Raw genomic sequence first — 12,888 nt, forward strand, 5'->3', positions numbered from 1 at the left:
CGGATATCGTTGATGCCGTAGATACTACCTGGCCCGGGCACATTGTATAGGAGATTTGTAGATGCTGGCCGTATACCGTATACATTCAGCAATGTAACTCCCCTTAGACATCACATCGTCGTCCCAGGAGAGCGATTACCTCATCCACCCCAGCACAACGGGGTCCCGAAACCACGTTCGCGGCAATGCAAATGCACGCCAACTCCACGTGCTGCCTCGCTCAAGGGCCCACCTAAAAAGAGAATAGAACAAAACCAAACGTTCGTGCACGAGGGAGGAACCAGGAATTGTGCATAGCGTTTTGTGATGTACACTTTCCCTTTACGCCACCACCAACATTACTCGCTCTCGCATCCTTTGGCGTGCGGCACAGTTGCAGGAAAGGAGGACTTCGGGCTTGGCAACGACATGTGAACGGCGTTCTGGACACGAAGGGCGGATTCCGCGAGCATGGGATTGGTAATGTGCCATGTTCCTGAAGTTTGGGGTCGGCGAGCGGGCTGGCGCGCTCGGTTACACGTCGTTGGTGCTGCGTGGTTGAGCTGGAGCGCGAGGCTGATCGGTGTGCCCATGTATGTGATATAGGGATAGAGTTTGGGTTCATTGGGATGATGTGAGAAAGAGATCCGCGGAGGCGGCCTATCGTTACGCCTTGGTTGGTGTGCTCGTATGGTGTGTGGTTCGGATCCGAATAGGAAGGGGAGAGGCGTGTGAGAAAATAGCAATAGCCATCTGAATAGTATCGTGCACGCCTGAAATGTGACAACTATCGACCGACTCACAGCACGTGGCCTAAGACGCCACCCCGTGATGGGACAACTGCCATGACAAAGTCTCCGCCTACTCATCCTTCCACCCCAACTTCAAGTTCACCACCCAACACATTGGTCTACGCTTCACAAGTCACGCATCTTCCTTCGGCGATTGCCCTCGCACCGGGCACCTCGGGCACCGCATCCCTTACCCAACCCGTGGCCATGGGTAGCACATCAATGGCGTAGCTGAATGTACACGATGGAAAGAAGGGCTTTCCCAATCCAGCAGCTCATTCGCCCGGGTCCTCGGCGACCGTCTCCAGCCCAGCGGAGAGAAGTAGGGGCGGAAAGGATCCAAGGGATACCGCGGAGTCGGTGTTCAAGGAGTGGAAAGGAGACTGCTATTATCGGTCTGTCCCATATGACCACCGATGGGCGTCCCGGTTATACGGCGAAAGGGATTGATTGAGGATATCCCTTTGCTTTGCGTTCGGCGATTCCTTGCGTAGCCTATGCGCACGAGAAGATCTACATGCTGTCCCGGACGAAAGAGCGCCCGATGCAAGGTATCAGGTTGGTGGGCGCTGTGTAAGATGCGATTTGTTGATGTGGAGGCAGTGGAGTTCCGACATGTTGGCACAGAAAGGGAGTCGGAGTTACCACGGCGATGGCGTAGACGACGACCTGTATCCGACATTGCCTAATTGAGTAAGAACGTCACAGCAAGGGAACGGCATTGAAACAGTTTTTGTGTGTGGTTGACCAACAATGGTAAACAGTCGTGATTCTAGCGCTTCATGCGCTTTGGTATCTACTCCAATCCGAACCCCATCCATGCCTATGAACAGTCAATGCGCCTCGGAAACAAATCCGAAGCACGCCCGCTTGGGGCAAAGTGAAAAGTAGCCGTAATGATACAGAAAAAAATGTTCAAAACCGTCCGCCCAGTAGGTCATTCGTGATATGCTCTTGATAGATGGAAACGTCAAATGTAACGCCTGGGCCTAGCCACTACAAGTGGATATAGGAAGTGTGGCCGCCAAGTTTCGCAACGCCGTTTCGCAAAATGTCTAGTAGTTTGAAGTTGAGAAGGAAGTGGAAATGCCGAAAACAACCTCGCCGGGTCGTGTGAGCCAGTTGCGCCTTCGCATGCCCGTGGACTCGGGGTGGGGAAATCAGTTACGCCGGTGTTTATGCAACCCAGTATGCAAGGTCAAGGTGATGCAAATCGCTCTGATTGCATCTTCGTAATCGTGTCGCTTTTGAATGACGGAATGTCGGTGTGATGGTGAAAAATGTAAGAGGTGAGTGGTAGCTTAGAACAGACCACCCTCGACAACGCCTGGTTCGTCGTCTCGGAGCTGGCCGCCACTCTTCTTCTTGGGCCAGAGCTTGCTGCTGACTCGCTTCCAGCTATCCCGGGTAGCGCTGGCGAGGCCATTGTGCTCTCCTCGGCTGTTGCGAGGGCTGGGTGTGCCGCTATTTGAGCCAGTGTCGTAGTAGGCTTGGTGGAAGTCGGCCATGGGGTAATCGCTCATGGGCGGTGTGCCGGGGGGTGTAAGCGGATCGCTCATGCCCGATGGGCTACTGGCGCTGCCAGAGTCATCGGTCAATGCATCGCTGCCACTAGTGTAGCCAGATGTAACACGGGTGTGTGCTTGACCGGAAGAGGTGGGCTGGGAATGGAACCGAGAGTGTGAGAAGGGTCTCGAGGCCATGAAGCCAGACGTCAGTGACGACGGTGCCGATGCTCGTTGGTGGGCAGGCACGGGCGGCTGTGACGAGCGGGAGAGCATACTCCGCTCCTCGTAGCTGCGGGTCGATGAGCGCGAGATGTTGCTACCGGCGTAGCTCTCGTGGCTGGCGGGGTGAGCGCTCTGTGGGCTGACTGAGTTGAGGAACGAGACCAGTACGCTCTCCTCCATGAGCTCGTTGATCTTGGCCACGGCACTGTCTAATGCCGATGGGTGGGGTGGGACGTATGAGTCGGAGAGGCCTAGTAGAGTGTCGCGGACTTCGGCGGGAAGGTTGACCTGCGGCTGTTAGTGGAGGTTGGGTGGATAGGATTGAACGAACGTACTTCTCGTGGGCCGGACTCGCGGATGTAGGCGTCAATCAACCGACGCCAGAGCATCAGCACGTAGCCGCACTCTTCAGACAATGGCGAGATGGGGCTCCCCGGATGGCGGTTGACCATCTTGGAGTAGTGCTTGCGGTAGCGAGAGGCGTCCATGGTGAATTCGAGGTTCTCGAGGCAGTGATTCTGTGACAGGAAGGCCATGAAGGAAGTGAGGGTGTAGGGCGGCGGGGCGGTGTTGCTCAGGATCTCCTGCAGGTTTGGTTTCCGGCATTGCGGGCTGGGGATGTTCTTGGGTATCGAGACGGTCAGCGGGGCGGGCTGGCAGTCGGACAGGGCCATCTTGACGTCGCGGGCATCAAAGTCGGCCAGCGAGGGCGTGGGCGAGGACGAGGCGGTCGAGTCGGTGCGGATGGATAGGGCGTGGCTTCCGGACTTGCGTGTGACCATGACGCTGCGCCAGAACTGCTTGTAAACACGGCGGGCGTCCTTCCTGCTCTGCTCGTCGAAGCCTTCACAGGAACAGAGTTGCAGTTGTTGCGCCAGCTTGGCGTTGGCGGCACGAGGTTCGGGCGAACCTAGTGTCTTGGGCGGTGGTGGGAAGTTATCGCTCCGGCGGCGGCAGCATCGGGGGGTGGGTGGGTATATACGTTGGTGTGGGTAGGCGTGTGGTGAGACCGAAGTGCGTCAGGACGTGGCTATGGACAGCAGGCTATGGACAGGTGCGGCTCAGCGTGGTTTTGAGCAAGCGGCAGTGGAGAGTCAGGGAGTCTTGGGTCAATGCTTGGGCGGAAAGCTCAGTCAGGACGCACACGCCAGGGCCCACCAGCGGTTTGGCCATCATGAAGGATCGAGGGCCCATGGCTGAGGGCTCGCTGCCGTAAAAGCGGCGGCACGCGCTACCTGGGCATTGGCCGCCCATGTCTTCTGGAAGACGCACGCCCGCATCATCATCCTGGCCGAAACCGCCCCCTGCCGCTCAGTGTTGCCACGCCGATGGGTGCTGATGGGCGCGCTGCCCTGCCCGACCTGGCCGCCTGCTGTGACAGACTGCGACACTGCACACTGCGACATCAGCGCCGCCGACGAACGACGCGTCGCTTTCCGAGGGCGTGGGAGGTCGCACCGCAGACAGCCAGCACGGTCGCTCGATATCTCACCAGCCATGCCCGTCTGGTTGCGACGCCCGGCACTAGCTGCGTGCATAGATTACCTTGGCCCCCCAGCCTTGTGCGTCGCCGCAGCCCTCTCTAGCAGCCGACTGGGCGTAGCCTGCCCCAAACGGCCCTTTTAGACGATAAAGACCACCCTTCTCCAGTTTCCGTCGCCTTTCCTTACCAGTCCGTACGAGTTGCGAGACGGATGGCAATCGAGTGCACAGTGGAGGTCCCAGGGACGTGGAATGCGCAGCCTGAGCACCTCCCAGCACGCCGCAAACGACGCCGGAGCCCACTAATCCACCCTATGACTCTGCCTACACAACAAAGGAAAGTAGATCGATCGCACCAAAGCCCATGTCTCTTGCTTGCTTTGTCACAGCATGTACAGCCCACATTGAACTACACCATGCCCAGTGTCACCTGCTGCCGCGTGATGTGCACGCGCAACGGTACTTGATCAAGTCGTCCTCGCCAATCACGCTCCTCATGTCTTACACCACGCCCGCCCGCACGGCCACACGCTTGGCCCTCGCCCTACGCCTGGGGTCAGACTCGTCCTCCAAGTGCTCCCCAATCTCGCCCATTACTGACGCAAACCCGCCCTCAGCCAACCGCCCTCCACTTGGGATGCGCCGGCGCCTCTCTAGCCTGACAGCACCCTTCTCTAGCAAACACTCCCACACCGTGCATGAGTACACCGTGCCAACGACTGTAGGTGTATACTCACGCATGCTCTTTCTTTTGTGCCCGCTGCTCTATCCACCCGGCTACACAATCCTGCCCTGCTATCCCGCCAGCTATCCCGCCAGCGTCTCGCTGTCTCAAACGAGGGAATGCTGACGTTCCACCAGCGCTACCATCAGGCCACCCACCCCCAATCCCTGCCCCATCGCACTTTCTTTCACCGTGCCACCGAAGAAATCTTCTAGAACGATTTCATCCTTCTAGAAATTTACCCGAACCTGCCTAGTGCTTCCACACCTGCCCTGCGCGTCGATCCAGGATCTCCGTCAACCTCCTGCATGTCCAGCGAAACGCCTGTAACACTCCGCCCTCGAAGCCTTCACCTCGGAAATCGCTCACCCATTCGATGTAGCGCTGCCACCTGTTGAGGGCGCCTTCGGGCTTTCTCCAAGCGCCGACCCTGCCGTGCTTCGTGAAGATGCAAATGTGGCGCTTCTAGAAGGACTGCTGTGTCGTTGCAGCACCGCCAGTAGCCGGCTAACGACTCAGCTCGCGCCGACGCGCACCCAAATTCATTCCGCACCGAAAATTTTGAGCCGCCAACAAAAAAAGCTCGGAGCCTCAGGAACACAGCATGACGCAGCCAGTGGGCCATTTTCCTTCGCGTAGTCGTGATTCACCCGCTTCACCGCTTCGTGGGGTTTCGTTTTTTAGCCGCATCCCACGCTCCGTCGGAGCACCGCGATCGCTGAAACCACACGCTGACCTTGGCGGAGTCTCTGCTGTTCGAGCCTCAGTCATGTCGGAACGACATGTCCTCTCCTTGCATGGTGGCGTCCATAATGTGCGCCTTTTTGCTTGTTAGAGCCCCAACGACCACGCCCTCGGTACCAGCTTCCCGACGTTGAGTTGAAGAAATCCTCACTACCAAGGCCATGTTGGCCCTGTGTCATGATTTGGAGCAATCACGAGATTCATGGCATTTAGCCTTAGTTTCCATTCTTTGCACAGCATTGCCTGTCCACACTCCACATTGTGGTGTTGAGCTTGGACTCAAGCATTGATTGCTTCGGAACCGGCGACCGCCCGCCGAAGAGACGCCAGGTGTACATGAAACCGGACCGATGTGGACCGTAACCACTGTTTGAGCGATGCACTGATGCGTCTGCGCTGGCACACACAGTGAGCAGAAAAAGGAAAGAGGTAAAAGACATGCTGGTGGTTATCAAACTGCTTCAAACATAGGGCCAGCCGTACATGCTGGTGCCGATCCTATGCCGTTGCCGATGAGTCAATCGGCTGACGTCGTTACCAAGCGACGTTGGTTACGTTTGCCCTGGATCCCACGACAGCCTGCAACACGCGAGTGCTTCGATCGGGTTACCTGTCTCCCCAACAAGACGCCCGTCTAGGTATCTCCTTGGTGTTTTTCACGTCGTTCGTTTCACGGCTCTTGACAAGGCAGTTGAGGTCCATGCTACCTCGTCATCCCACTTTCTGTATGTCCATCTGCAACCGTGTCCCGGCTTGCGTCTCAAGCGCAGCGACATTTAGATCCCATCCCTTCCCCCTCATCTCGTCCCCATATTTTCCAAACGTCGCCCGGACGTCCTCCAACGTCTGCCTCAACTCAGCCTTCAGGCGATCCTTGGTCGGAGGTAGTGCTTCATTGGGCTGATCACCCGAGTGCCCATTCCCATCTCGGGCCCTCTTCGCAAGCAACAGTGCGTGAGCCCATGCTTTGAGATGATCCGTCGGTCCACACTCTGCTTTCAGTGCAATGGAGATATAAGATGCGGATGCAGCGGGACACATGATGTATGCCTCGCTGGCGAAGACGGTTAGTAGTTCGGAGATTTGTATAGTCCGCAAAGCGAGCGAGCCCGTTTGCCTATTTTCTTTCCCAATTCGACCTAGCATATCCTGGAGAGATACGCCAATCTTACACTGGCCGAGCACTTCGTCGTCGGACCAGCGCAATACGTCACCTCTGTGGAAGATGCGCTCGCGCTTAGACACTTCGGTCGGACTCAGCACGACGCCGTGCGAGAATATGTTGCTGAACAGGATGTTGGCGCGCTGCCTATTGAGGGATGCGATGCTGACGGCCCTCACAGCGACATAGTTGGTTGCTAAATGTATTCCTAGCAGGAAGATGAGTGTGCTCCATGTCGCAAATGGTGAGGTGATGTAGGATACTACCAGGCTGCCTGCCTAGCCGGCGTATTAGTCATCACATCCGCAGTGTGTAAGCTCGGCGGTACTTACGAGCATACCCATGAGAGAGATGACTGTCTCTTGGCTCGAGTCTTTCTAAGCATTAGTCAGTAACGGTCATGTGTACCCAACCTACACTGTGCCCCACAGCATAAGTCGTAAGCTATCTATGCAGATCTGTGTATTGGGCATGATAGCACATGGTCTTAACACCCATTGTAAGACACGTGCTTGTAGACATCCGATTGTTTTTCTGCTCACTGTTTCACAGTGAAGAAGAAAAGAAAACAGCAAACTCACAGCGTTCACCTCCCCCAAATTCCCCTTCTTCGCAAAATGCGCACTCAAACTCGCTTTCGCACTTCCCGCACAAACCCCACATAAGGCCCTCAGACAGCTCGAGAAGCTCAACACAGCCACGCGAATGGGTTTGGGGAATGCAGGCGATAAGCAATCAAGCACCATCGCTGTGTCGTTGAAGACATCGGCGGCTAGTCGGTACATCTTGCATTCAGGCTCGAGGGCTGTGCCGAGACGGTGCGCGAAGAGGATCGTAGCGATGCGGCCGGTAGACTCTTGGAGTACGGAGAGGAGGAGGGCGGAGGTGGGGGAGGCGGTTGAGTCGCCGACGCCGACGCCTGGGTGGGTGGTTAGATGGGTGGTGGTGGGATTTGCTGTTGAGTGTAATCGTGATGGAGTGTCTCCATGCTAGGTGCTTGTGATGTACAGTCCTTTCTCTTGAGAGCCTTGTTGACGATGCAGAATCTCTGGTTTACCCAAGGACGGGGGAAACACGCTGAGTATACTCCATGCCGCACATGGAAACATACCTTCCAGAACAGCTCTCGAAGCCAACATCCCCGCAATTGATGATGAGAATGCTTGAAGCGAGTCCTACATCAACACATCTCCATCAGCTTTCCTTTGTTTCTGATATTCCAACCATCGTGCATCAGAAGAGGAAGGGTCTCACTGAAACATACATAGATCTGATAATGGATATAATCCTCCGTCACACTCTGCGGATATCCCGCTGGCAGGAAAACGTCAAGAAGGCGTTGCGCATAGCTCTTTGCTTCTTTGGGGTACTAAAATGGTGGAGATGTTATGTCAGTGACCGTACACACATCTTCCACCAACGCGTCTCTGTAGTCAGACTTGCAGTACAAACACCGAGATATCAAACGCAAGTAAACCAAATAACTCATATCGAAGTAAGACGAGACGTGCATACAACGTACAATCACATCAACCCTCTTGCCTTCCGCAGAAGTAACATACTGCGCCACCAAGTTCCCCGCCTCGTCTCTCTCGGCTATCTCCAGCGCCATCGATACGCATGCAGACAGTCGAGTGATGTGAGAATGGTATGACTGGTGCCGAGTAAAAAGGCCCAAGGTCGGAGCAGGTGGCTTCGAAATATCGCGCTAGTGTCTAGTCTCCGTAAACGGTTTGGTGGATTGGTGGAGTGGAAGTACGCGGGGAGGGGGAGGATCGATGGGGGAAGAGGGGCTGGAACGAACGGAACCCGTGTGTAGATCCATCCGCTTACCTACCTTCTATGGTCGTCCATTTTGTACATCAAACACATTTCTCCACGATTTGACGGACATCTCACTCCACTTTCTGTAGTATACTTTCCACGACGCTCGTTCTTTTGCGACGGTGTGGAAGGTGATGCGCCGCTTTACCATTTCCCTCCTGTCGGCCATGGAAGCGTGGGACTGTGATCTGTGCACCCCAGCTGTATGGAGCTAGCTTCAGCTCTTCATCTATCGCGGAGTATCCTCGTTTGATTGCCTTGTATAGCTATCCCAACAAAACCCCTTTGCTGCACTGTATTTCACGTTCCCACAAACGGCTTCCCTGCAATGAGGTGAGCCGTCCGTGTTGGGTCTTGTTGTTGAGACCGGAGAGTGCTATACGGATACGACACAAGATGGCTGCGTGAGCCGCTGTCTACATGCACTATAAAATGATGTGAGATTTCGGAGGTATTGTTCTGGGCATGCGTGTCTTGGGGTGGGTGCTGTGTGTTGGAGGGATCTTGGAGGCTTTTAGGGAAGGAGACCGATTGGTACACGTACTGGCGCAGGGAGGAATGGGTGAAGCGGGATGAGGCGGAGGAGATGTATGTGTTATCTTTGCTTATGTGCATGGTGACTGATCGGTCAGCCGTATTATCGTTAGTCTCTCTCAAGGTTGTAGCTAACGTATTTTCCCTCAAACACTTACTCATCGCACTGGAAGGTTTAGTGTTTCGTGGTGTGTGAATACCAGAAGACATGCTCATCTCACGGCAAGTACGATCAGAACGCGGCCTGTGTTTTTGTATCTAGCAGTACACGATGAGTTCTCAAGGCATATTTGGTGTGGAATACAATAGTCGTCGTGACAAAGATGCACTACATACATTCCAACGGACCTACTACCTAGGTAATATCACGTGTTGCGACATTCCCCCTGCAGGATAGCGGACCTCGTCCATCTTCATATCAGCGCAAGCAAGTAGCCTTTTGGAGAGACTGTGCGTGATATAGCCTACCATGGGCGATCATCTCCAGAGTCGTGAGAAGTGTGATGATGGCTAAAAGTAAATATCCAGGCCTCAGCATTCTCGACTTCTGTGACTTGTTTCGGCGAATTCTGGTAGACAGATATTGTTATTCAATCAGATACAGCAGGTTGCTCTCTTTGCTTTACACTTACGATTGATGCTGCGACAGAGGAGATATACACTGCATGCTAGCAGTATCTATCGTCCAACACTACGTAAACTCTACGGCTTGTGGTTAGAGTAACATGGGATTGAGTGCCTGCCGTCTGAATCCGTCTCTTTGCACCCATGAGCATACATGTTTGCAGCTAGAGAATAAACAATTGAAGTATACATTACATTGAACTGTCTTCTGGCAGTGTATCACTGCCGTCTACCCGCAACCCTGCGCAATAAGAGCGCAACCCCCTAGACTAACAATGACCTGGGTATCTAATCGTGTATCCGAATATTAAGTGGCGGTACGCATTTCCGCTGCATCGTGCCCAAGATATTGTGTACCATGCAGCGTGTACCAGCCACGCTCTGCAACCCTCCCTCCACACCTTGTAAAATACCGTGAACTCCAAAAATTATGTATATCCAAAGTATGAGACTGAGCTCATATGCAAAGGCCGTAATCCGAAGAAAGACGTGAGAAGCCAGAGTCGACCTTTGAGAGTCATGGTCGCCCATCGTGCGATCCCCAGTGCCTGTCATGACGCCGTTATGACCACCCGGCGTTACTACAACAATATCACGCCACCGCTCAAGCATCCCCATCCTCCCTTTTCCTAACCCCCGCCCTTCCAAACCTCATCTTGCCTCCTAGTCGCTCTACCTCTTCGACGGCTGCATCTCGTTGCCTCTCCAACTCTTTAATGTAGTCGATGGCCACTGCCAGCACCATGCTCTTACTAGGCTTCACTGCGCCCGTATCCGTGGCATCACTTTGCGGTAACATGGGCACAGCCCGACGTAGTCGCTCTAGCTCTGCATTGAGCTTTTCGCGGTACTTGCGCTCGACTTCTGTGTGGGGCATGCATTGTGTCCGGGCGATTTTGGCGGTAGTAGTCGCGGTCGGCTCAGAGGCGGGGCGGTGGATGCGAGGTCGGCCTCGTTTGCGTGGAGCAGGTGGCTTGAGTGAGGTGTCCTCGGGAGAGATGCCGTGGAGTGCGGTGGGCGATAGGGATATTGGGCTGCCGTGGCCAGTGGACGGCGTCGGTAAGGGAGAGGGGTTGGACGGATAGCCGTTGGGGAAGTCGGTTGCAGTGTAGGTGTGTTGGAAATCGGCTGGGCAGCTCAAGGGCGTTGAGCTGTAATTCGGCCATGCGTTCAGAGGAGCTTCACCGCCTGCGCTCGTTGCACTGACAAGTGATGGTGTGCTGACGTAGCTGTTGGGTACCGGTGCACTCCAATTAACATCTCGGGCCCCTGGCGTGATGGATCGGTTGAAGCACTGGCCGCTCCTGCTATCGTAGGTATTGAAACCATAGTCGGAAAGTGCGGGATATGACTCCGTGAGGTAAGCGTCGATTTCGTCCGGTGATGGGAAGGCATCGCTGTTGGGAGAGTACATTGGGTTATTCGCGGCCACCGGGAAGGCAGGCAGATTGGAAAAGTCCATCTTGGTGTCTGGCTGCCGCGGAGTTGTGTGGGAGGGCGGTTATTCCTAGTCACTCAGGTTCGGCGAAGTCTCATGGCAGTATATATTCAAGGGCTATTCGTCCTGTCGTCACTCTGTCATCAGCCCTACCTTGGTATCCTGGCTAGTGATGGTGCCGGTGATCGGGTTGAAGCAGAATATCGAACGATCAACAGGAAACACACCGGCTTTTGCCAGCTCCCAGAGACTGCGGTAGGCTTGATTGCGCTGCGCCTAGAAGATTCCGAGCTCGGGCGCGCAGCGAAGACGGCGGAGAAGCAACCCGCTGGACCACTTGTCACACCAAAACTCAGCTCCAACCAGATCCCGGTGACAAGACTTTTTCATGGCCTTCTTGCAGCCATGATAACCGCCACTTGAATGGCCAAACTGCTGGTAATCTCGCAGCGCCCAGTTTTATCATACGATCTGCGCCAGGGTTGCGAGTCTAGAATGGTCTATCCAGTACAGTTGTAGTACGCGATGCCCGCCTCCTCACGGTGTGAGACGCAGCTGTCGTTCCCATGTTGCAGAGTGCCGTGACGTCGATGCAGGTGCTCTGCGAAGTTCGACGCGGGGAAGAAATTCTAGCCGGACAACCCTCCCACATCGAATCACAGCCAGCGAGCTGATACATTATACCCAATCAATTCCAGGCGGTGACATCCGGTAATACTTCCCTCAGCACCTGGATCTATTCAGCATATGGTCATCGCCGTCTGCTTTGTCCTTCCAGCAGCTTCCACTTCGCTTACCATGGGCATGCGACTTGGCAACGAGCGGGCTCGGTATGTTCCGGTTAGTAACCCTGGAGGACGTTCACGTGGCTCGATTCAGATCGAGATCAAACTGGCAGTGAATTCCAGAACAGTCGACTCTCGGGAGGGGGCGTATGTTGGTCCTCTGGACCACTTCTGAACATCTGCAGCAGTGATGCCGTTATTATGTTCTACGGTGAACATCATGTCATCTCGAAACACCTGAGGCCCAAGTCACGACCAACAGGTACAGGTGCATCACCAACGCTCCTGCATTCCTATCACTTATCAGCTGGCGCATCATACGATGGATGCTTTGAGGGTTTTACGACCTCAGCTCGTCTTGGAGTGAGCAGATATATCTTAGATCCTTGGCCCCTGTGCCAGGTCATACTAAACCGCTAGCGCATTTTCGAGATGTTGAAGAGCAGTTAGCTGAACACCCCCTTGATCATTTGCACTGCGGAATTCATGACTGCGCAAAGCTTGATTTCTTGGCTTTTGGTTGAAACAATGTACTCCCAAACAATTTGCAGGATTCTGTTACGGCGTGACAAACAGATGCGACACGGCGCCTTCCTGCGTATTGTCTGATTCGAATCATGCAAAACCACAAACTTTTCTGTACATAGGCCATCCCCCACTTAGGGTGGTCGCAGAGTTCTAGGTGATCACTATACGCACAACCCCTCAATCTAGCGTACAATCATGCCCCAGTATGCCGAAGTATGCCGATATGCTCAATATCGTACTCACATCAAATGAACTCACGTAGATGCCGAGACCAAGACTGGCGAATTTGTTGTTGAGTAGAAACCGGGGGTTGAGACTTGTTCAGATACAGCCTGGGTGTTTGTTCTGGCGTTCATAGATCGGTTGGTTTGTGTTTTGTCGTGTCTCCGAGTTAGGTAGGAAAAGCTGTGTTCCATCTCGACAACTATGATGCTGACCTTCCATTTCTCAGAGGCAGTAAGCTGTCGGTCAAAGACCGGGACCTACAGGCAGTCTACTCCGTAAAGAGGATACTGCGAGCATCTGTGGTGAGAAGCCGTATAC

The 12,888-nt window shown here is 54.5% G+C and overlaps 3 protein-coding genes across 3 annotated transcripts; all 3 read right to left on the minus strand.

The window, feature by feature from the left end:
* Positions 1 to 2,071: 2,071 nt before the first annotated feature.
* Positions 2,072 to 3,282, minus strand: J4E88_000558 (uncharacterized protein; the record flags this gene model as incomplete). The annotated part of the gene is made up of 2 exons (XM_049394232.1): positions 2,072 to 2,788; positions 2,836 to 3,282. The coding sequence occupies 2 exons, from the start codon at positions 3,280 to 3,282 to the stop codon at positions 2,072 to 2,074; spliced, it is 1,164 nt and encodes a 387-aa protein (XP_049260061.1).
* A 2,879-nt stretch (positions 3,283 to 6,161) lies between these two features.
* Positions 6,162 to 7,751, minus strand: J4E88_000559 (uncharacterized protein; the record flags this gene model as incomplete). The annotated part of the gene is made up of 4 exons (XM_049394233.1): positions 6,162 to 6,890; positions 6,945 to 6,989; positions 7,194 to 7,531; positions 7,724 to 7,751. 4 exons carry the CDS (start codon positions 7,749 to 7,751, stop codon positions 6,162 to 6,164), a joined length of 1,140 nt encoding a protein of 379 aa, XP_049260062.1.
* Positions 7,752 to 10,198: 2,447 nt separating this feature from the next.
* J4E88_000560 (uncharacterized protein) lies at positions 10,199 to 11,056 on the minus strand (the record flags this gene model as incomplete). The annotated part of the gene is made up of 1 exon (XM_049394234.1): positions 10,199 to 11,056. The coding sequence occupies one exon, from the start codon at positions 11,054 to 11,056 to the stop codon at positions 10,199 to 10,201; it is 858 nt and encodes a 285-aa protein (XP_049260063.1).
* Positions 11,057 to 12,888: the final 1,832 nt, after the last annotated feature.

This window comes from Alternaria novae-zelandiae, assembly GCF_023758075.1.
Source record: "Alternaria novae-zelandiae strain BMP 2774 chromosome Unknown scaffold_1, whole genome shotgun sequence".
NCBI lineage: Eukaryota > Fungi > Ascomycota > Dothideomycetes > Pleosporales > Pleosporaceae > Alternaria > Alternaria novae-zelandiae.